This window comes from Bufo gargarizans, chromosome 10 (assembly GCF_014858855.1).
Source record: "Bufo gargarizans isolate SCDJY-AF-19 chromosome 10, ASM1485885v1, whole genome shotgun sequence".
Classification (NCBI taxonomy): Eukaryota; Metazoa; Chordata; class Amphibia; order Anura; family Bufonidae; genus Bufo; species Bufo gargarizans.
This window is the reverse complement of record NC_058089.1, coordinates 42,429,616-42,455,238: the sequence shown is the minus strand read 5'-3', so window position 1 is coordinate 42,455,238 and position 25,623 is coordinate 42,429,616. Positions and strand designations below refer to the sequence as shown.

At 44.4% G+C, this 25,623-nt stretch overlaps 1 protein-coding gene across 2 annotated transcripts in view; it reads left to right on the top strand.

Annotated features, from left to right (window-relative positions):
• Positions 1–14,041: 14,041 nt before the first annotated feature.
• The window catches only part of LOC122920769, a 68,218-nt gene continuing 56,636 nt past the window's right edge, over positions 14,042–25,623 (top strand). The window contains exon 1 of one of the 2 annotated variants that reach the window (XM_044270491.1): positions 14,042–14,442. In XM_044270491.1, coding sequence (XP_044126426.1) covers positions 14,304–14,442 — 139 coding nt within the window. In that variant the 5' untranslated portion in view covers positions 14,042–14,303. The remainder of the gene's footprint in view (positions 14,443–25,623) is intronic. The other variant, XM_044270493.1, reaches the window with a different exon arrangement.

The window sequence follows — 25,623 nt, the reverse complement described above, 5'->3', positions numbered from 1 at the left end:
CAAATAAAGGCTTGAAATATCTCGCTTTGCATGTAATGAGTCTATCTTATAAATTAGTTTCACCTTTTAAGTTGCATTACTGAAATAAATGAACTTTTCACAATATTCTAATTTTTCGAGTTTCACCTGTATATTTTGAACGTTTTTGGCTAGAGGTCTTCATCAGAGTACTTGAAAATACATACAAATAAAAATTGTACCGAAAATTCATCATAATATCCAAGGGTCTCCGTCTATTAGCGAATGGTTGATATGGAAAGTCAGTAAGTCACAAGGTGCTAGCCGCAATGACATTACAGTAAATAATAGTTGTTAGCACTGGTGCCTTGCAGCGCTGGGGTCCTAGGTTCGAATTCCACCAAGGACAACATCTGCATGGAGTTTGTATGTTCTCTCAGTGTTTGTGTGGGTTTCCTCCGGGTTCTCCGGTTTCCTAACACACTCCAAAGACTGATAGGGACCTTAGATTGTGAGCCCCATTGGGGACAGTTGGATGTTAATGTCTGTAAAGCGCTGCGGAACATAGTAGCGCTATAGAAGTGCATAAAATAAAGTTATACAAATATAATAGTAGTGATAGTACAAAAAAAAGTGTTGGCCAATAAAGTAACAATAAAGGATATATATAACATAAGAATATGATGGATGCTGAAGAAAATGTGCTGGAGAGGAATAAAATGACATACAGTACCTTAAAAAAGTATTCATACCCCTTGAACTTTCCACATTTTTCCATGTTACACCCACAAACTTAAATGTATTTTATGGAATAGACCAACACAAAGTAGCAAGTACAGTATGTGTGAAGTGAAAATAAATAATATTTAACAAAAAATATTTAACAAATAAAAATCTATAAAATGTGGCCTGCATTTGTATTCAGCCCCCCCCCCTTCCCGCTGAGTCAGTACTTTGTAGGACGACCTTTCACTGCAATTACAGCGTCAAGTCTTTTGGCGTATGTCTCTAACAGCTTTGGATTTAGGTCTGGACTTTGACTGGGCCATTCTAACGCAAAAATATATTTTGATCTAAACCATTCCATTGTAGCTCTGGCTGTATGTTTAGGGCCTTTGTCCTGCTGGAAGGTGAACCTCCCCACATCTCAAGTCCTTTGCAGCCTCTACCAGGTTTTTCTCCAGGATTGCTCTGTATTTAGCTCCATCCATCTTCCCATCAACTCTAGCCAGCATACCCTGTCCCTGCTGAAGAAAAGCATCCCCACAGCATGATGCTGCCACCACCACCTTTCACAGTGGGGATGGTGTGTTAGGGGTAATGTGCAGTGTGGAGTTTTATGCCACACGTAGCATTTTGCATTTAGGCCAAAAAGTTCAACTTTGGTCTCATCTGACCAGGGCACCTTCTTCCACATGTTTGCTGTGTCCCTACGTGGCTTGTGGCAAACTACAAACAGAACTTCTTATGGCTTGCTCTCAAAAATGGCCTTCTCCTGCCACGCTTCCATAAAGGCCAGATTTGTGGAGTACACGACTGACAGTTGTCCTGTGGACAGATTCTCCCACCTGAGCTGTGGATCTTTGCAGCTCCTCCAGAGTGACCATGGGCATCTTGGCTGCTTCTCTAATGAGTGCTCTCCTTGCCTGGGATGTCAGTTTAGGTGGATCGCCATGTCTTGGTAGGTTTGCAGTTGTGCCATACTCCATCCATTTTTGGATGATGGATTGAACAGTGCTCCATGAGATGTTTTTTTTTATGACCTAACCCTGCTTTACACTTCTCTACAAAATGTCTGGTGTGTTCCTTGGTTTTTATGAGGCTGTTTGATCACTAATGTTCTCTAAAAAAAACCTCTGTGTTCTTCAAAGAACAGCTGTAGTTATACTGAGAATAAATTACACACGGGTGGACTCTACTAATATGGTGACTGCTGGAGGCAATTGGTCACACTGGATTTTATTTAGGGGTATCAGAGTACAGGGGCTGAATACAAATACACGCCACACTTTTCAATTTTCTTTTTATTATGTCTCATTTTCTTTTCACTTCACACATATTTGCTACTTTGTGTTGGTCTATCACGTAAAAGCCCAATAAAATACATTTAAGTTTGTGGGTGTAACATGAAAAAGTATGGAAAAGTTAGTTCAAGGGTTATGAATACTTTTTCAAGGCATTGTATAGAGGACATATACAAAATAAACCGCAGCTGTAAGTAAGCACAATAATATGCAATGGAGGCATAAAGGAAAATGTCACATGACGCAAGGGGAGTCAGACACTACTGTGGCCTGTGATTGGTTGTGGCGATGTCAAACCGGATGTTGACATCAATGCAATCCAGTGGAGCATTGCACAGGCCAGGAGGAGAAGGAGCGCCAGAAAGCAAATAAGTCATCTTCCCTTTGCAGGTATGACAGAATGGAGGGGTTTGTCCAAAAATTATTTTTTTAAATTCCACCTCCATTTTCCTCTAATTTCTGTGGAACACCTAAAGGGTTAACTATGTTTCTAAAATTAGTTTTAAATAATTTGAATGGTGTACATTCTAAAATGGGGTCATTTTTGAGTGGCCTCTCAAAATGACGTGGGTTTGGAAATTTTTATAATTTGAAAAATTGCTTCTAAAATTCTAAGCCTTTAGGGTACTTTCACACTTGCGTTGTGAAGATCCGGCAGGCAGTTCCGTCGCCGGAACTGTCTGCCGGATCCGGAAATTCGTGTGCCATCGGCTAGCATTTGTAGACGGATCCGAAACACATGCATTGAAACACCGGAAAAACGTTGCATTTTTAAAGGTCTGCGCATGCAGTTTTGCCGGAATACTTGGTGCCGGATTCAGCATTAATGCATTTGAATGGAAAATAAAGCCGGATCCAGCATGTGTTCCGGAATTTTGGAAGGAGAAAATACTGCAGCGCTGCGGTATTTTCTCCGGCCAAACACCATAAGAGTGACTGAACTGAAGACATCCTGATGCATCCTAAACGGAATGCTCTCCATTCAGAATGCATGGGGATAAAACTGATCAGTTCTTTTCAGGTATTAAGCTCCTAGGACGGAACTCAATGTCGGAAAACTTTAACGCAAGTGTGAAAGTACCCTAAGAAAAAAATGACATTTACAAAATGATGCCAACATAAAGTAGACATATGGGGAATGTTAATAACTATTTTTATAAGGTACCACTGTCTTAAAAGCAGAGAAATTCATATTTCCGATTTTTTTTAAATAAATAAAAGTAAACTTTAGCGACCTATATTTATCACTAACATAAATTACAATGTGTCACGAGAAAACACGCTTAGAATTTATTAGCACATAAAGTGACACGTCAGATTTGCAGAAATAGGCCTGGTCAGGAAGGTAAAAACTGGCTGGGTCTAGAAGAGGTTAATGTGATTCAAATATACTCCCTTGTTTTTAACTCATCTCATGCCATCGCTCAGCTATCTCCGGAACTCCTCCCGAAACGAATGAAGCAGCTACACATTCTTGTGAATAGTGGGGTCCCAGCGGTAGAACCACCAACAATCTAATAGGTATCCACAGTATAGCGCAGTGATGGCAGATCTATGGCACGCGTGCCAGAGGGGCCACGCAGAGCCCTTTCTGTGGGCACGCGGCTCTGTGTGGGCCGTGCATAGGGTTGCCACCTGTGCACTATTACTAATGAGTGCAACATTGTGGAGAGCTCATTAGTACAGCCTTTGTCCCCCTCCTCTGCTTGTGTTAAAACATACCGTAACTAAAACTCACATCATCCATTTAATCGCACAGTGGGGAACACTTGCTGCTCACTGGATGCACAGGACAGGACCTGTGCTCCAGGGTGATGACGTTTCGTAGCATTGACTGGAAGCAGCAGGACCTGCGAAACGTCATCACGCTGGGTCACAGGTCCTGTCCCAGTGAGTGACGAGTGTTCACCACGTCACGATCAAATGGACGAGGTTAGTTTTATTTTTGCACAAAAAGAGTGGGGAAGGGGGAATTAATAATACTTTGGCCTCTAATAGGGGTCATTATTAATACTGGGAGCCACTAATGGGGCATCACTAATACTGGGGGCTACTAATTTGGCCCTTATTAATACAAGGGGCCACTAATGGGGCATGATTAATATTGGGGGCCACTAATGGGGACCTTATTAGTACTGGGGGATTAATAATGGAGGCCTTATTAATACTAAGGGCCACTAACGGGGCATTATTAGTACTGGAAGCCACTAGTGGGGGCCTTATTAATACTGGGGGCCACTAATGGGACATTTTTAATACTAGGAGGTGCAAAATGGGGCATTCATTTTACTGGGGCCTTTGTTGGACTCTGTCCAATTAGTGCTGCTGGAGCCAGACTGTGCAGGGACACCCCCCAACTGGTTACACCCATCTGTATGGGAATGCAAGTAGTTACTAATACAGACATGTCAGGAGAGGGAACAAGTCCTCTTTAAAACTAGATGAAGCTGCAAATGTACCAACCTTATCACAGTGGTGCCTCTTGAAAGGGTTTTTCCACTAAGAACATTAATCTCCTAGCAACAGGGCAGGAGAAAGGTGTCTGATCATTGGGGTCTAACCACTAGGACCCTCAATAACCACACAAAGGGGGTGAACTCTGGGAGCCCGCTTCTCATGGTGTCACAGCCTCTGTTGTGTGCGCCGTGATACAGTTGCCGTGCATGCTGTTGTCCGCGCTAACGCCTCCGGAAGGGCGTCTCAGGGTTCCCCCAGAGGGGGAACCACAAGACAGTGTGCAGCAATGCCAGGGGCCGCCATGCATCCTGTCGGCATGGGGCTCCAGCTGTTGTTGTTGCCATGGCAGTTAAGTGCAGTTGTTTTTGGGATCTTACCTGCAGATTCCGTAGCTGTGCACTGCCTGTCCCTTTCCTTGCATCTTGGTCGGTGAGACTCCTGTTCATCCGTGTCTGGGATGAACAGGTCGTCTCAGCCCTTTCTCTATTTAAGGGATTATCAGGGCGACTCAGGGTCCAAAGTTCCTGGGTATGAACCATCCTACCATTCAGGTCCACTCATATGGTGAGGAGTCAGGGCGAGGATTAGGGAAGCAATAGGAGGTGACCTGCTCCCTTTTCCTGGTGTCCAGGCCTAGCTGCTTCCCCGTTTTCCTATGCTATATGGTGGGGAGTTTCCCCCCACCGTGACAGAATGTCTAGCTATGAGGCCATCCCACTGGACAGATGGTATATCCAGGAAAGGAGCAACACTCCAGCTCACACAAAGGCTGGAGGGCCATTGACCTCACGCTCAGAACACAACATATAAAGAGCCAAGAGGCCACACCTAAATCACCACCAGCCAGATAATTAACCCCTCCGGCACCAGAGGGAAGGACCCAGGGGAAAGGAGGAGCCACCTACATACTGCAACACGTTGCCGCGGGCAACCGAGTCACAGCGCACACAACAGAGGCCGTGACACATGACTGCTTGGATCCTCAGAGATCAGACACTCATCCATGTGGGAGGCACCCTCAACCGATTTGGGTATGAATCCATCCTTGAAGATCACGTACACCCATACATGCTGGGATCTTCCAGCAAGACAATGCAACATGTCACACGGCTAGAAATGTCCGACACTGGTTGGAAGAGCATGACCAAGACTTCCAAGAACTACTCTGGCCCCCTAATTCCCCAGACTTGAACCCAAGTGAGCATCAGTCGTACCCCCTCAATCGTGTGCGCTCTGTGGATGCTCCCCCACGCACCCTCCAGCAGCTGTGGGATGCACTGCAGTCAGTATGGCTCCAGATACCTGTGACCACCTACCAGGTTCTTACTGAGTTACTCCCAGCCTGTCTAGCTGCTGTCCCTAGATATTAGCTGTGGGTCATAATTATGTGACATTGCGGTGTAGCCCAGGACACATAAGCGTTTTTTTTTTACTGGCATTAGGTGGAGCTTTTTAGGTCTGTTTTTTTAATATTTTATTTAAGGTACCTGTCACCTGTTTGGAGCAACTGAACCATCAGCATCCCATTACGTAGCTGGTGTTTAGGGTCCCAAACGCACCTATATCAGACCCATCCGCCCCTGCAAATAATAGTAAATGACAATCGAATGTGCAGCGAGAAGAGTCTAGGACTCTTTTCCAGTCTTTGCTGAGGAAGACTAGAACAGTACACCTCAGTTCCCTGCGCATGCGCTGCACATCACACTGCTCATGTCAAGCAAGGTGTAGGTTCTGCATCACCACAGTGCACATGCGACTGATGTTTCTGGAAAACAGTCCTGGGGCCAGATTTATCATGACTCTGACAGCTCACTCCACTTTCACATATGGCTAAAGTCAGATTTATGATCGGCCCTTTAAGACTGTAATAAATGTGGTTTGATGGTAGCAGTTTATCCGTCAGTAAGCAGCTTTACAAAAGTCGCACATCTTTACGAAAAAGTCGCACGTTTTTATGAAAAAGTCGCATGTTCTATAAAAAAGTCTCATAAGATAAGCATGGTCCTCACTGGAGTGAAATTGCGACTTTTTAAATAGTCCCAATAGTAAATCTGTCTAGAGATTCATTTACATAAGAAAACACGCCCCCTTTCAGAAAACTGGCGAGCATAGTGCAGAGCAGAAAAAAGTCGCAAATTTGTGCGCAGTTTTAGCGTTTGGGACTTTTTCACTCCATTATTCTGACCTGAGCTAATGATAAATCTGGCCCCTGGACTTTTCTCCTGCAAGTTCAATTGTCATTTATTATTCTTTACAGGTGTAGATGGGTCTGCTATGCTTAGGTTTGGGACCTAAATCCAGGCTGCATACTGGTGTCCTTGTGGTTCAGCTTTTTTTTTTGTTTTTACAAATGGTCCGTAAGACCAATGGCTGTCTCTAGGTTGACACGTGTGATAATTTTCTAAATTAAAACATAACATTTATTCTATTCGGTTATAAAAGATTCTGCACACTAGACTCACATTTAAAATTATCAGCTGAGCCTGCTATCTATGTGATAATTTTTTAAATAGTGTTGATAGCGTCTAGAGATCCTGGTGGAAGTGCTGCTGTCTATCAGATTTATTTGGATATCCTAGATCTGTTTGGCTGCTTAGTATACAGTAGCCGCCACAGATACTAGCTGTTACCAGCTCTGTTATGCCACTGTAATGTGGTTCCTCACAGTAGCTGGTGCGTTCACACTCTTATCTATTGGTATCAACAACTATGCACAGTTTCCCCCGATCTACTGTCTGACTGCTATTTAACTTGCTCGTGTTTACTAATATGCTGCAGGCTTTCACTGTTTAAAACACATGCTTTACAGCACTCTGCCCCCCGACATGTTTCGCCAAATTAACTTGGCGTCTTCAGGGGATCGGGCAGTCTGCTGCTGGGGTGGGCGTGACCTGAGCTTATATAACCTCCCTTGGATGATGTCATACACATTGTATCCACTCTGGATACATTTCGTGACCCACATGTTACTCGGGCCTATCAGGGATCAGCTACTATTTTACCTTCATTTCCACCTACGTTTGCCGTCCATTCAGCTTCTTCGTTTCTTTTTTTTAGTTGCGCATGCGCTGACTATATCGCTGCCGGCTACCCGTCCTACTACTGCGCATCCGCAAGTACTTAGACTCAGCGCTCTCTTTATGCGCTGAGCCCGAGGATGACAAACTTTTTATGAGCCTGCGTCCTTCTGTTGCTATGGTGCCGTTAACTAATCATGGACTCTGATGCGCATCTGTAAGATCTCGGGTGCCGCTCTTTCGTTATGCGCTGGATCCTGGGGGACAGATTGGCTGTACACCTGCATATCTACATGGCTGTACACCTGCATATCTACATGGCTGTACACCTGCATATCTACATGGCATTAGCTCCCTAGATATCGTATCCTAAACTATTTCTTTTGGTGGGTGTATAAAATCTGCATTATTTTTTGCTAATAATGGGATATCTCTAATGAAAATTGTGACATATTACTACTTGCCCTATTGATGGCCTTTGCATGATTACTTATGAAGACTTAACTTTACATTTTTATATATATATATGTTTGACTATTAATAATTATATCCTTTTATTAATGCAGGATCCACTTTTTTATGTATATATATAATTGATACGTGATCCGCTTTTTTATATGTATATAGTCATCTTGACAGTCTCCTCAAATTAATTTAATTTTTATTATTTTCTAAAGTTCTGAACTATTCATTATTTATAAAATGGCCTTTACATTTTCTTTTACTTATCCCTTTGTCTAGATTTCTTTTCCTCATTATTATAGCTTTTTCATTGTTTTATATTTTTATTTTATATTGTTTTTAGTTATTTTTTATTAATTAATTGTTTTTCTATATTTTTTGTTTTTATTTTTTATTTTCAAAGGCTCTTTCTGCCGAATACTTCATCCGTCGGATCATTCTCAACTAGGTAAGTGTAATACCATTTAATGGACTTGACTTTAGAGGTTGAAAATGAGGAATATAGATTTTTTATATACATCCTGATGTACCATGTTTTTAGTTATAATTTTGTAGGTGCCCTAATATAAAGCTCTATTGATCTCACCCTATTCGCATGTTACTCTTATTTGTTTATTTATATTGATGTGTATATCTCTTATTTATTCAGTAGGCTAATTTCAATTATACTGTATAGCTTCCTCTATGGGTTGCCCATTTAGAGAAAGGATACAAATGTGAACCCCTCATTAAGCCCATGGGGGGCCAGGCTTTTGAGACGATGTATCCATCTCGTTTCTTCTTGCTGGAGTTTTCTGTCTAAATCTCCCATCCGCTGTCCTGTTGTCATTTTTTGAATTCCCCACACTGTCAGAGTATCTGTATTCCCTTGATGAACCGTTCTGACATGTCTTGATAGGGACGTGTCGGATCCAATGTTTATGGTGCTCAGATGTTTCGATATACGCCGTCTCAATTCTTGGATGGTTTTTCCTATGTATAATTTGGGGCACCCACATTGGATGGCATAAATCACCCCAGTGGATTTACAGTTGATGTATTCCCTGATTGTATATTTTTTATTATCTACCGGATTGGTGAAGTCCTTTTTGGGCACCATTTTTGCACAGAAGGTGCATCCGCCACAGGGATAAGAGCCTGTAGTGCTCAGCCATGTTTGTTTACCTGATATTTTTCCTACTGTGTAATGGCTGTGCATTTGTCCCTAAGATTAGGTCCCCTTCTGTAGGTAATGGCAGGGTGGGGGGTAAGAATTTCTTTAAGTTCCTCATCTGCGAGCAAAATGTGCCAATGTTTACTTAATATATCTCGGATCTTATTATATTGGCTATCGTAATTTCCTATGCACCGTACAATTTTTTGGTTTTTGCGTTGATTTTTTACTTCAGAGAGCAGTGAACTCCTATTGCTTTTTTTAGCTTTATTATAGGCCCTATGTAATGTTTTTTTAGGGTAACCCCTATCAATGAATCTCCCGTATAGATGTTTACACTGCTCTTCAAACGCCTCATCTGTGGAACAGTTTCTCCTTGCTCGGAGATATTGTCCCACCGGAATACCTCTTTTGAGTGGAGTTGGATGGTAGCTACTCCAATATAACAAATTGTTTGTGGCGGTGGGTTTTCTATATATTGTAGTAGCAATGCTGCCACTTCTATCCAGGACAATAGTAAGATCTAAAAAATTAAGTTTGTTACTATTTATTTCTGCTGTGAACTTGAGGCCTACTGTATTATTATTGAGTTTTTCAACAAAATGTAGATATGCAGGTGTACAGCCATGTAGATATGCAGGTGTACAGCCAATCTGTCCCCCAGGATCCAGCGCATAACGAAAGAGCGGCACCCGAGATCTTACAGATGCGCATCAGAGTCCATGATTAGTTAACGGCACCATAGCAACAGAAGGACGCAGGCGCATAAAAAGTTTGTCATCCTCGGGCTCAGCGCATAAAGAGAGCGCTGAGTCTAAGTACTTGCGGATGCGCAGTAGTAGGCAGCGATATAGTCAGCGCATGCGCAACTACAAAAAAGAAACGGAGAAGCTGAATGGACGGCAAACGTAGGTGGAAATGAAGGTAAAATAGTAGCTGATCCCTGATAGGCCCGAGTAACATGTGGGTCACGAAATGTATCCAGAGTGGATACAATGTGTATGACATCATCCAAGGGAGGTTATATAAGCTCAGGTCACGCCCACCCCAGCAGCAGACTGCCCAATCCCCTGAAGACGCCAAGTTAATTTGGCGAAACATGTCGGGGGGCAGAGTGCTGTAAAGCATGTGTTTTAAACAGTGAAAGCCTGCAGCATATTAGTAAACACGAGCAAGTTAAATAGCAGTCAGACAGTAGATCGGGGGAAACTGTGCATAGTTGTTGATACCAATAGATAAGAGTGTGAACGCACCAGCTACTGTGAGGAACCACATTACAGTGGCATAACAGAGCTGGTAACAGCTAGTATCTGTGGCGGCTACTGTATACTAAGCAGCCAAACAGATCTAGGATATCCAAATAAGGCTACTTTCACACTTGCGCTTGATCGGATCCGTTCTGAACGGATCCGATCATATTGATGCAGACGGAGGCTCCGTTCAGTACGGATCCGTCTGCATTAATAACTTAAAAAAATTTCGCAAGTGCGCAAGTAGCCTGCGCGGATCCGTTCAGACTTTCAATGTAAAATAAATGGGGGACGGATTCGCTTGAAGATTGAGCCATATGGTGACATCTTCAAGCGGATCCGTTCCCATTGACTTACATTGTAAGTCTGAACGGATCCGCTCGCCTCGGCACGGCCAGGCGGACACCCGAACGCTGCAAGCAGCGTTCAGCTGTCCGCCTGTCCGTGCGGAGGCGAGCGGAGCGGAGGCTGAACGCCGCCAGACTGATACAGTCTGAGCGGATCCACTCCATTCAGACTGCATCAGGGCTGGACGGCTGCGTTCGGGTCCGCTCGTGAGCTCCTTCAAACGGAGCTCACGAGCGGACACCCGAACGCTAGTGTGAAAGCAGCCTAAATCTGATAGACAGCAGCACTTCCACCAGGATCTCTAGACGCTATCAACACTATTTAAAAAAAAATTATCACATAGATAGCAGGCTCAGCTGATAATTTTAAATGTGAGTCTAGTGTGCAGAATCTTTTATAACCGAATAGAATAAATGTTATGTTTTAATTTAGAAAATTATCACACGTGTCAACCTAGAGACAGCCATTGGTCTTACGGACCATTTGTAAAAACAAAAATATAATTGTGTCTCAACACGTTGTGAAGGGTCATTTAAAAGTTAAACTTGTGGTTCAGCGGCTCCAAACAGCTGAAAGGTTCCCTCCAACATCCAGCGTGTTGAAGCTTTTTGCTTTTCTGGCGTTTTGACATTTTTTTCTAAAGGAAAAAAACAAGAAACAAAGTTGCACACAGTTGTTTAGAGAAAATCACCCTTAGGCCTCATGCACACGGCCGTGCCGTTTTTTTCAGTCTGCAGAAAACTGAAGCCGCCCTTGTTGCCTTCCGCAATATGCGGAACGGAACCGGCAATATAAATGCCTATTCTTGTCCGCAAAGCGCGGAACGGAGCCACGGATGCGGACAGCACACTGAGTGCTGTCCGCATCTTTTGCGGCCCCATTGAAGCGGACCCAAACAACGGTCGTGTGCATGAGGCCTTAAAAATGCCATAAAATCTGTAGGCAGTGTAGAAAAAAAGCTGCAGGCAGTATAGAAAAAGCTGGAGGTGGTATGTAAAAAATCGCCAGGAGATATGGAAAAAAGCTGCAGGCAGTATGGAAAAATAATTTGCAGGTGGTATTGAAAAAGCTGGAGGCGGTATGGAAAAAATCTGCAGGCAGTATGTAAAAAAGCTACAGGAAGTATTGAAAAAGCTGGAGGCGGTATGAAAAAAATCTGCAGGCGGTATGTAAAAAAGCTACAGGCAGTATTGAAAAAGCTGGAGGCGGTATGGAAAAAATCTGCAGGCGGTATGAAAAAAAGCTACAGGCAGTATTGAAAAAGATGGAGGCGGGATGAAAGAAATCTGCAGGCGGTATGGAAAAAAGCTACAGGCGGTATTGAAAAAGCTAGAGGCAGTATGTAAAAAATCTGCAGGCGGTATAGAAAAAAGCTACAGGCGGTATTGAAAAAGCTGGAGGCTGGTTTCTATGGTGTTTTTTGAGTGAACAATAAAACACTAGGACACATCTGCCTGTGAAGGGGATCTTGGGTGCAAGGTGAAGAATTCAGTGGAACGAGGCTTAGAGAATGTCCCCGCTGTCTGTAATGCGGACACACAGAATGTTTCCCAGCCGTTCTACATAACATTTTATAGCATAGAAGATATGGGTGGCTGGTAGCAAATGCAGAGCCGATTACATGAGTAGGTTACAGATCTGCAGAACATTACATAACACTGGGGTGCAGAGCTGAGTAGGTTACAGATCTGCAGAACATTACATAGCACTATGGTGCAGAGCTAAGTAGGTTGTAGATCTGCAGAACATTACATAGTACTATGGTGCAGAGCTAAGTAGGTTGTAGATCTGCAGAACATTACATAGCACATTACATAACACTATGGTGCAGAGCTGTGCAGGTTGCAGAACATTATATAGCACTGTGGTGCAGAGCTGAGCAGGTTGTAGTTCTGCAGAACATTATATAGCACTGTAGTGCAGAACTGTGCAGGTTGCAGAACATTATATAGCACTGTGGTGCAGAGCTGAGCAGGTTGTAGATCTGCAGAACATTATATAGCACTGTAGTGCAGAACTGTGCAGGTTGCAGAACATTATATAGCACTGTGGTGCAGAGCTGAGCAGGTTGTAGTTCTGCAGAACATTATATAGCACTGTAGCGCAGAACTGTGCAGGTTGCAGAACATTATATAGCACTGTGGTGCAGAGCTGAGCAGGTTGTAGATCTGCAGAACATTATATAGCACTGTAGTGCAGAACTGTGCAGGTTGCAGAACATTACATAACACTGTGGTGCAGAGCTGTGCAGGCCGCAGAACATTACATAACTGTGGTGCAGAGCTGTGCAGATTGCAGATCATTACATAACACTGTGGGGCAGAGCTGTAGATCTGCAGAACATTACATGGCACTGTGGTGCAGAGCTGTGCAGATTGCAGATCATTACATAACACTGTGGGGCAGAGCTGAGCAGGTTGCAGATCATTACATAGAAACATAGAATGTGTCGGCAGATAAGAACCATTTGGCCCATCTAGTCTGCCCAATATACTAAATACTATGGATAGCCCCTGGCTCTATCTTATATGAAGGATGGCCTTATGCCTATCCCATGCATGCTTAAACTCCGCCACTGTATTTGCCGCTGCCACTTCTGCAGGAAGGCTAGTCCATGCACACATAACACTGTGGTGCAGAGCTGTGCAGGTTGCAGATCATTACATAACCCTGTGGTGCAGAGCTGTGCAGGTTGCAGATCATTACATAACACTGTGGTGCAGAGCTGTGCTGGTTGCAGATCATTATATAGCACTATGGTGCAGAGCTGAGCAGGTTGCAGATCATTACATAACACTGTGGTGCAGGTTGCAGAACATTACATAGCACTGTAGTGCTGCAGAACTGTGCAGGTTGTAGATCTGCAAAACATTTCATAACACTATGGTGCAGAGCTGAGCAGGTTGCGGAACATTATATAACACTGTGGTGCTGAGCAGGTTGTAGATCTGCAGAACATTATATAGCACTGTGGTGCTGAGCAGGTTGCAGAACATTATATAGCACTATGGTGCAGAGCATTTGGTTGCTCAGAGGGGCAGGGCTGTGTAGGATACTGATCTGCAGAACGTTTCATGACACCGCAGAGCATTCCGCAGCACTCGGCCGTCAGGGTCACACAGGACACTTCTTTATGGCGACCACCGCACGGGTCACGCAGGGTACATGACGAGACGCACGCTGCGCCCTCTCTCGTGTACACGGCGCTCCTGTGCCTCAGTCCAGCAAATGACAAGGCTGCAGACCTCGAGTCGGGCCCCCAGGGTGCCCCATCTCTCCGCCCCTCGTCCCGTGCGGCACCATGATAGAGACGGGGAGGCACGCCCACAAGACGCAGCCTAACCACCTCCTCTCCTGTGCGGCCCGCTCTGGCCCGTGACGTCACAGTCCCCGCCTCCTCAGGCCTGTGCGGCGCTGTACCATACCGCTTCTAATGACGCCATAGTCCCCTCCCCTCAGTCCTGTGCGGCGCTGCCTGGCCCTGCCCCTTCCGTGGCGTTAGGCTAAGGCCCCGCCCTCCTGTGCGGTGCTGAGCGGCGTGTATCACGGGCCCTTCTTCTCTGCTGTGAACGCTCAGGGTTGAAGAGCGGGAAGCGGCACAACACGGGCGACGGGCGGACGAGGGGCAGAAGATATGGAACGAGCGAAGCATAAGGACGAAGAGCCGGAAGTGGCGACGGGGCCCGAATTGGGCCCGGCCGGGGAATCACCACCCAAGAGCGGCGACTTAGAGCTGGATAGTTCGATGCTGGGAATAAAGGAGGCCGCAGGGGGTGAGTGGCGGAGCCTAGAGCGATAGGTGACACATGGCGAGATGAGGCGGCAACTACAAGGCAGGGAGTCTAGCGACACCCAGTGGCCGCGGGGGTTATTGCACACTAGAGCAGAACTCGTGACGAGCGGGTGCACATAGTGCGGTACACAGCGTGGGGTCCTGAGGCTTTAGAGCTTTCCTGCTGTGTAGACGTGACAGCTCCCACTATAACGTAGCAATTTTACATCATGACTGCAGTGTGTGAACACTGCCCAATGCCACTAACGGGATTGTCTATTCCTTCTCCACCTGGTATGTCAGGTGGGCGCACACACACACAGGGAATGCCCTTCCAGGGTGCTGAGGAGGGGGCTAGGAGTTTTGAGGCCTATGATGGTGTATGACAGTGGTACTGCCGAGGCCTGGACTGTATTGTGTCTTGTAGTGCAGACCTGTAGGAACCCACAGGGTAGCCGCATCACTGTGTGCATGGCCTATTGTCACCTGGCTGGATATGGTACGGAGCCTGCATGTGCCCTGCTCACCCTTTCACTTTGATAGCTCATCCAAAAATAGCTGAGTGCGCACTCATGGAAGTGAATGGAGGGCCTGCGCATGCGCCGCCACCTAACCATTCCCGACTGCATCCGACAGGGCCCCATTGTGGTGATAGGAGCAGGTCCTAAAGGTGCTACCTGATGGGAACACTCAGGCTTGTCTCTATATGTGACAGAAAATCTGTCCAGCTAATTTTTTGCAGCCAAATCTCCCCTAAAAGTCTCAGTTTGGTGCAGATTTGTCAGAAAGTGTTTACAGTGCAGATAATCCCTGCTTCAGGGCGGGGCTTCCTCTCAGGAGATGTTCTGATTGGGGCAGGGCCATTCCTCTGTTCAAGCTCCGCCCATGCAGTGCTTTTCCTCATACTTTTCAGACAGGTTTAGGCTACATGCACACGAACGTTGTTCGTTTCCGTGTCTGTTCTGTAATTTTTTTATATTTTTTTTGCAGATAGGATGCGGACCCATTCATTTCAATGGGTACGCAAAAAATGCGGACAACACACCGTGTGCTGTCCGCATCAGTATGTCCGTTCCATACCCCTGCCAGAAAAATAGAACATGTCCTATTCTTGTGCATTTTAGGCATTGTTACAATGGATCCACAAAAAAAAAAAAATCATGGCATACGGATGTCTTTATTTTATTATTTTTTTTATGCGGATCCGCAAATTGAAGACCGCAAAACACATACGGTCGTGTGCGTTTAGCCTTACGTGGATGTTTTCCCAGGATTAGCAGGATGTTTTTTGTTTTTTTAACCACATAATTGCGCCAGATTTCTCCTGTGACTGTAGATGGTCTGTAAATAGAAAGGAATGGATAGTTCTGGTCAGTAATCTGTGTTTCTAGTCAGACAGCAGTCCTAAAATTGCTGAGAGATTTTTCAATGTTAAGGGTCCATTCACACGTCCGTGGTGTATTGCGGATCCGCAGTACACCAGGCTGCACATGGCCGGCACTAAATAGAGAAGTCCTATTGTCCGCAGCTGCGGACAAGAATAGGACATGCTCTATTTTCTTGCGGACCGGTAGTTCGGGGCCGCGCTCCGGAAATGTGGATGCAGAGAGAACATAGTGTATTGGTGGTTCGGCTCAGACTTAGTCAGGGCGAGCTGCAGCGGAAGGGACATAGTGTATTGGTGGTTCGGCTCAGACTTAGTCAGGGCGAGCTGCAGCGGAAGGGACATAGTGTAGGGACAGGGATTTTTTTGTTTGGAGTGTTGAAAGGTGTTAGAGACACAACAGTCTTTTTAAGGCAGGCATGCTCAACCTGCTGTTTCAAAACTACAACTCCCAGCATGCCCGAACAGCCTTCAGCTATCAGCCTACAGCAGAGCATTGTGGGAGTGGTAGTTTTACATCAGCTGGAGGGCCGCAGGTTGAGCGTGCCTGTTTTTTTTTAAGGACTATTGCTTTATCTGGCTGCGAAATATATTAGCGCAACGTTGGTGTTGGTGTTTCCATCAATTTCTGACCTTTTCCTAAGAACCAGACACCCTCCCCTCTTCAGAGCAGGGGGTACCTGGTTTAATGCTCAGGTTCTCCTATTGACTTCCATTGTGCTCTGTAGAGCACCTGAGCATCCCAAAGTGTTCTACTCGAACACCACAGCACCCGAGCACTTTGCTCGATCAACACTAATAACCAATAAAGAAAAATGCACATCATGGGCCTTGCTGCATGTGAAAACGTACTATTAAAACATAACAATATTTATTCCATACGGCAAATTGCATAAAGGAAAATAAATAAAAATGTCCAATTCCCCTCCTTTTTTTTCATTTTTTTTCTTCCCCGCCCAAATTTTTTTTATAAAAAGTGCTCAAAAAGTTACCCAAACTTCAAAATGGTTTCTCTGAAAAGTACAGATCGTTCAGCCCCAAAAATTTGCTTTCACTACAAATAAGTTATAGGGGGCAGAATATGGTGATTAAAAGGTTTAATTTTTAATTTTTTTTTTGTAAGTATTAAAACACACGGAAAGCTATACAAGTGTGGTATTGTAATCGTTCTGACCTGGAGAATGAAGGCAAGAGGTCAGTTTTACCACATAGTGAATGCTTTAACCCCCCCATAAAACTTGAATTTGGGAAAAAAAAGTTCAGCTCCCCACTATGTTATATGCAATATTAAATAGTGCCATTAGAAAGTACAGCTTGTCTCACCAAAATAAGACCTCATAAGGCTATGTTAATGGAAAAAAAAGTTATGGCACTGGGAAGGCAGGGAATGAAAAACAAAAACAGAAAATCACAAGGTCCCGTAAGGGTTAAAGACTAAGGCCTCATGCACGCGACCGTTCCTTTTTTTTTTTCGGTCCGCGGATCCGCAAAAAAACGAAGCCGTCCGCAATTTACGGAACGGGCGGCCCATTGTAGAAATGCCTATTCTTCTCCGCAAAACGGACAAGAATATGACATGTTCTATTTTTTTTTTTTTTTTTTGCAGGGCCACGGAACGGAGCAACAGATGTGGACAGCAGTGAATGGGTCCGCACCCGAGCCGCAAAAAACGGCAGCTCGGATTCGAACCCAAACAACGGCCGTATGCATGAGACTTAGGCTAGTTTCACACTAGCGTTCGGCTGTCCGCTCGTGAGCTCCGTTTGAAGGGGCTCACGAGCGGACCCGAACGCTTCCGTCCAGCCCTGATGCAGTCTGAATGGATGCGGATCCGCTCAGAATGCATCAGTCTGGCGGCGTTCAGCCTCCGCTTCGCTCAGCAGGCGGACACCTGAACGCTGCTTGCAGCGTTCGGGTGTCCGCCTGGCCGTGCGGAGGCGTGCGGATCCGTCCAGACTTACAATGTAAGTCAATGGGGACGGATCCGTTTGAAGATGCCACAATATGGCTCAATCTTCAAGCGGATCCGTCCCCCATTGACTTTCAATGTAAAAGTCTGGACGGATCCGCTCAGGCTAATTTCACACTTAGCTTTTTTTTGCCAATATAATGCAGACGGATCCGTTCTGAACGGAGCCTCCGTCTGCATTAATATGATCGGATCCGTTCAGAACGGATCCGATCGAACGCTAGTGTGAAAGTAGCCTTAGATGTAATACTTTTAATATCTCCTCATATCTGTAGTGTTCCAACGTGTAGTGACGCTTACAGTAGATGGGGCACAGGGCTGTAAAGTAATGTGGGTATTACTAATGACAGCTAGGGGGGGCTGGATGTTATAACTGCAGGCCCAACAAAGACACTCTTTATTGCATTTTTAGGGGTAACGACTAGAGATGAGCAAATTTCAGCTTGTAAAAATTCATTCACACTTTGTTGGTTAAAGGTGAATTGTGTTACGGATTCCATTACCACGGACCATAACGCGATTCTATGATGGACTGCATAACGGAATGTCTTTAGAAGCGTTCCGTTATTTATTCCGTCATAATAGAAGTCTGGCCTGCATAACGGAGAGGACTCCCCTGCATAAAGGAGACGGGACGGATCCGTTTTGCAGCCCACAGACTTCTATTATGATGGAATGAATAACGGAATGCCTCTAAATGCATTCCGTCATAGAATTGCGTTATGTCCGTGGTAACCGAATCGATAACGCAATTCACCTTTTAACCAACAAACGAAGTGTGAACGAATTTCAAAATATGAAATTTGCTCATCTCTAGTAAAGACCCTAAACATTGGACTGTAAGACGTGGTCAATGAAAAGAGCAATTTTTTGATAATTTTTGGTTATTTTGTTTGGTTTTCTGTCACATCACAAGCTCCTGTATAATATGCTGTTACATTGTATGTACAGAGACGCTCATTCTCCAGCAGGTGTCCATGTTGTACAGAATAGTGCTATCCCTTCTAATATCTCCTACATGGATAAGCCCTGCCTGAGCAGCGATTCATGTGAGGGGAAGCCCCGCCCTAAGGGTCCATTCACACATCCGTATGTGTTTTTTACAGATCCGCAAAACACGGACACCGGCAATGTGCGTTCCGCGTTTTGTGGACCGCACATTGCCGGCACTATATAGAAAATGCCTAATCTTGACAAGAATAGGAGATGTTCTATTTTTTTCGGGAACGGAATTGCGGACCTGGAAGTGCGAATCCGTATTTCTGGATCTGGACAGCACATAGTGTGGCCCCATAGAAATAAATGGGCCCGCAATTTCGTTCCGCAAAATGCGTAACAGAATTGCGGACATGTGAATGGAGCCTTATCGGGACGTGTCCTGTGCGTGCACAATGAGCGTATAACCCTACAGTTCACCTCCACACATATAGCCCAGCTACGACCACCCGCGACCATTGGCTGCTGTGGGTGGCCGCAGCTTGGCAACATGCAGCCAACTGCACCATGGTCGTACCCTCATGTATTCAATGTTCCGACTACATTTAGGAGCCACGAGTCCTTACCCTAGGGAGAAAATAGCTGGGTTCCTGTAAACTCTTTTCTAAACTGAAAGCTCCGGCAGCTAGAATTTTACGCAAGAAAAGTGGCGTAGAAGATAAATGTGTTGATTCCGTCCCCTCCCTGCTCTCACCACGCCCACTTTTTGGAAAATGGTGAGAGCATCGCTAAAACAGCACTCGTGCCTAGATTGTTGGAAAAATAGTTTTTTTTTTTTTTGTTTTGTGTTAGTTTTTGGGCGTAAAAAAAAATCTGGAAGGGGGGATGGTAAATTCCCGTCCTAGACTTTCTGTTGAGTCTTCAGCGGTGAGGAGAGATTTTTTTATGCAAGTAGTTACACTTTACCAGGCATACTGGTAGGGTTGATCCTGCTGATTATATTAGAACCTGTCTTGTGGAAGTCAATTGTGGTGTACCCAAGACAAATGCTAGTATTTATGCAAATTTGGGATTTGGTGCAGCAATGGGGTGGGATTTAGCCCTTATGTGCACCTGACCTTCTAGTGCCTCATTTGCATAACCGTCTTTTTTCTCTAGAGCATGCCTCAACTAATTATTGCAGGACGGTATCATTTTAATCAGCAGGATCAACCCTACCAGGCAGTGGTGCTGACAGGTGCTCTGTGTAGACTGGTAATGTGTAGTCAGTGTCATTGCATCAAACACCTGCCAATTAAATGGGTTATGTGGATTTCTGCAGCTGCAGTACTTACCTCTGGGGATAATTTGTGGGCATTTTAAGATGGGGTCATGTGGTGATGTGACATGAGTAGTCCTCCCTCCCCCAGACAACATTGAGATTGCTCAGATTCTATTCACATCACGTTTGGGTCCTGTAGTTAGCATGTATGATAGGAAAAGCCCATTCATCCTGTGAGGGCCAAAACAGTCTTCTTTTGGCTTTCGTCCAGCCGTTTTTCTTTTATGGTGTGTTTACGCTGTTTACAACGGTATTCAGTAAAAATACTGGCATGTTATGCCACTGTATCCTTAGGGCCTAGCCCTTACTATGGCAGCTGCACAGACAAGTCACTGACTCCCCCATGTACATACTCGCTCAGTGAGGAGAGGAGGAAACCCCATTTTACATTCAATACCAAATAATTTTTTCCTCCTTGGCTAGCAAGATTTTTACCACTGCTGAAAAATATTCCTTTAAAAGGGGTCTTTCCCGGTAGCAAATTTTCCTTTTAAAATTCTCTGCCAATTTAGTCTTTTCTTGATATGATGCAGTGCTTTCCAGGATGTCCTACCCAGGGTGGCATGTTTTAGAGGGGTTTTCCTAATCGGAAACCATGTGTTAGAATGGCCCAGAATTTGCTATGTCCAGGGGCAGGGGGGATTAGGAGAAGATCGGTTTAAATCTGATGTTTTGCAGCGATTATTTTTTATTTATTTTTTGTTTTTTTTTAAAAAAATTATTTAATTATTTATTTAATTATTTTTTATTTTATTTTTTTTTCTTCTTCTCCATCTTTAAAGGAAATCGAAACACAAAAAAAGGTTTCTCCTTTAGGTGTTATTTGCTCTTGTTTCTTAAAAGGGTTATCCGATTTCTCAACCCCCACATGTGCCGGGCCCCTCACTGGTAATATACGTACCCCGCTCCTGGTCCCCGCACCGCCGCTGCTGCTTTTCCCTGCACACGGATGAAAATATCCGGCGTTGGGGCTGGGGTGGGGAAGAAGCAGCCAATAAAAGACATGGACGAGGTGACACTAGGGAGGCTCGTCCCAGTGCCCGCCTGCCATTGGCTGCACTCACCCGACACCGGATGTTTTCATCCGTGTGAAGGGAGAAGCAGCAGCTGCTGTGCAGGGACCAGGAGTGGCTCAGGGTAAGTATATAACCAGTGGGGTTTAAGAAATTGGATAACCCCTTTAAGATATCACAATTGCAGACCAGGAAAAATACGGTAGAAAAGCAGTGCATTGGGCTTGGGCTACAGCCAGTATTCTACCTACTTTGTCTCCCCCTCTGATGCTAGTGCACATGAGCCCAGCAGTATAGGAGGAAGGGCCTTGGTTTCGTCTGGATCATTTCTGTCCACACAGTAAGGCCTCATTATCCGAGCCGCAGTTTTTTGGCGGCTCGGATGCGGACCCATTCACTTTAATGGCCCCACAAAAAAAATATAGCATGTCCTATTCTTGTCCGTTTTGCGGACAAGATTAGGTATTTCTACAATGGGCCGTCTGTTCCGTTCCGCAAATTGCGGAAGGCACACGGGCGCTTCCGTTTTCTGCAGATCCGCTGTTTAAGGACCGCAAAAAAAAAAAAAAATGGCACGGTCGTGTGCATGAGGCCTAGGAGTGACCATTTTGTTAGAATGAATCTCCTTGATGGTAATAGTACAAAATAGATTTGCTAACGGTGCCATCCAACGGGGCAGTAGTACCAGCTGTAGTATGTACATAGTAGCAGCCATGGCATATACAGCTGAAGAGCTAATTTGCCCAGTTAGGCAGTGATAATTCCAGATTTGCCTTTCCGCACGTGGAGGTATGCTTGAGACCAAACTACATGCGCAGAATATCACAGTTGTCCGGATATAGTTGTGGATATATGGGGTCATTTATGTAAAGTAGAACTGGCTTAGTTGCCCATAGCAAGCAATCAGATTCCACCTTTCATTTTTGACAGCTCCTTTGGAAAATGAAAGGTGGAATCTGATTGACAGTTTGATAAATGACCCCAATAGTGTATACAGAATATATGTAATAAGGTTGGCCTGGAATACATCTCAGAGGTTGTTACCCAGCTTTCCCAGACTGCTGAGTTCCAAATTTGCCTAGTTGTGTAGTGATAAATCCGTTCAGTGTCCTGGAAAAGCTGGGTTACAAGACTTTACATCTGCATTGGTGACAACAGATGCTATTGCTGTGGTACCATATGATAGATGCAGTATATCAGGACGGCAACGTGTGTATTTCATATAACCAGTATGCCCCCATCACCGCGCCACGGAGTCGGAGATTGATTCTGTTGTCTGGGCAACAGTCTGTTCATGAATCGGTAAATGCCAAGTATTATAGAATACCTAGCTGGACCAGGAGCCTGGAAAAGCAGAGTATTATTTCCCGTGACAAATCCCAAGCCTTTCAGGGTACTGGGAAAGCTGGGTTATCACCTTGTGGAACTGTAATAGACTGCAGAATACCAAATCTATCAACATAAATCCCCCTCTTTACTCCTAAAAAGTCCTGGGAAAGCTGGGTTACTTGCACATCTTCAGGGTAGCATTATCTGGACAATGTGTACAGATCCACAAGACTTGTAATCCAACTTTTCCACACTGATGGGTCTAAGATTTGCCTATTTAGACAGTGAGAAACCATTCCTGCGGGTCAGTGGACTGGTATGGTCTAGTATCCCTGCACAGGAGGAGGCTTTGTACAGTTTCCAGGGCTTTCACAGTGTTGCCTATACTGATTTCTATAGCAGTTTGAAGATGTCCATGCAGAAAGGGGTTAAGACAGTGATGGGCAAACTATGGCCCGGCGGACCTTTTTATGTGACCCGCAGAGCTGTCCGGAGCTCAGGACAGCGATACAGATAAATGGTGCAGAGGAGCAGGGGAGATGCGTCTTCCTTGCCCGTTTCTCTGATAGGCTACAGGCCTAGTGCCTGTAGCCCATCGGAGGCCAGTGCAGGCGGCGCGATGAGGTCATCGCTGCGCCTGAGCCGTACAGAGCAGGACACAGGCCGGAAGAGGCCTGCATCGCATCACTGACAGCAGCATAAGGTAAGTATATGTGTTTATTGTTTTTATTATTTATAGTATACTGTGGCAAGAAGGAATATACTGGCACAATATGGATTGGTACTATGGAGAAGAGGGGAAGCACTATGGGGCCCTATATACCGGCACAATTAGGGGGGTGGCATTATGGATAAGAGGGGTAGCACTATGGGGGCCCTATATACTGGCACAATATGGGGGGCACTATGGGGGCCCTATATACTGGCACAATATGGGGTGGGCACTATAGAGAAGAGGGGAAGCACTATGGGGGCCCTTTATACTGGCACAATATGGGGGGCACTATTGGGGCCCTATATACTGGCACATTATCTATTCTGGGAATTGCAACAACAAAGTTAACTCCAGACTTTGAGCCTTAGCAACACTGTTCCCACTAAGGCTACTTTAACACTAGCGGCAGGGCGGATCTGACAGGCTGTTCACCCTGTCGGATCCGTCCTGCTGCTATTTCGCCATGCCGCCGGACCGCCGTTCCGTCCCCATTGACTATAATGGGGACGGGGGCGGAGCTCTGGCGCAGCACGGCGAAAGGCCGCCGGACAAAAAGTACTGCATGTCCGACTTTTAAGTCCGGCAGCCTCTCACCGCGAACTGCCATGCTGCGCCGGAGCTCCGCCCCCATTATATTTAATGGGGACGGAGCGGCGAAATAGCGGCAGGACAGATCCGACAGGGTGAACAGCCTGTCGGATCAGTCTTGCCATTAGTGTGAAAGTACCCTTAAATTGAAGGTGAGTTATACATACTATGTTATGAAAGAAATGCATTGCATACAAGTTTTGTACAATAACTTTTTATGCTTTTCTATCTTGAATTAAACTAAACCTTTAATGTTACTAAATTTTAATTTAATTTATATTAATTCACACAATTGACAGTTCATTTCGGTACAATACAGAATGTATTGTACTGAATTAAAACAGGGATCAAACCCTGAAAAGATAAAGTCCCCCAGTAGGACAAATATAAAAAGTTTATAATAAAAAAGTTTCAAGTATAAAAAAAACCCATCCTTTTTCAAAGAAAAAAAAGAGTAGACCTATTACGTATCGCTGCGTTCGTATAGACCAGCTCTATAAAAATATCACATGACCTAACCCCTCAGTTGAACACTATATAAAAAAATATAAAAAAAGTTAAATAAAAACTGTGCTAAAAAAAGTTGTGACCTTACATCACTAAAAGTGCAACACCAAGCGATCAAAAAGGCGTTTCCCCACCAAAATAGTATCAATCCAACCGTTACCTCATGCATCAAAAAATGAGCTGCTACCTAAAACAATCGCCCCAAAAAAATTAAATAAAAATAAACTATGGCTCTCAGACTATGAAGACACTAAAGCATGATTTTTTTTGTTTTATTTCTCAAATAGTGTATCAAACAAATAAATAAATAAAGTAGACATATTTAGGTATTGCCATCCAGAACGACCTGCTCTATAAAAATATCACATGAGTTAACCCCTCAGGTGAACACCATAAAAAACAATAAAAATGGTGTAAAAAAGCCAATTTTTTTGTCACCTTACATCACACAGTGTAATACCAAGCGATCAAAAAGTCATACGCACCCCAAAATCATACCAATCAAACCGTCATCTCCTCCCGCAAAAAATGAGCCCCTACCTAAGACAAACGCCCCAAAAAATAAATAAACTATGGCTCTCGGAATATGGAGACACTAAAACATGATTTTCTTTGTCTCAAAAATGCTGTTATTGTGTAAAACTTTAATAAAAAAAAGTATACATATTAGGTATAGCCGCGTTCGTAATCACCTGCTGTATAAACCATATCACAGGACCTGACTCCTCAGGTGAACACCGTAAAAAAATAAACTATCAAAAAAGCCATTTTTTGAGTTTTGTTTGGCTGTTAACCCTTGCTTTGTTACTGGAAAAAATGGATTAAAATGGAAAATCTGCCAAAAAAGTGAAATTCTGAAACCTCATCTCCATTTTCCTTTTTAATTCTTTTGGAACACCTAAAGGGTTAACAAAGTTTGTAAAATCAGTTTTGTATACTTTTAGGGGTGTAGTTTCTAAAATGGGCTCATTTTTGGCTGGTTTCCATTATGTAAGCCTCACAAAGTGACTTCAGACCTGAACTGGTCCTTTTAAAAAGTGGCTTTTGGAAATTTTCGGAAAAATTTCAAGATTTGCTTCTAAACTTCTAAGCCTTGTAACGTCCCCAAAAAATAAAATGTCCTTCCTAAAATGATCCAAACATGAAGTAGACATATGGGGAATGTAAAGTAATAACTATTTTTGGATGTATTACTGTCTGTTATAAAAGTTGAGAAATTGAAATTTGGAAGTTTGCAACTGTCATTAAGTACACTATATGACGAGAAAACAGTCTCAGAATGGCCTGGATAAGGCTACTTTCACACTTGCGGCAGAGTGATCCGTCACCGGAACTGCCTGCCGAATCTGTCAAAACATATGCCAACTGATGGCATTTGTAAGACTGATCAGGATCCTGATCAGTGAGAAAAATGCATTGA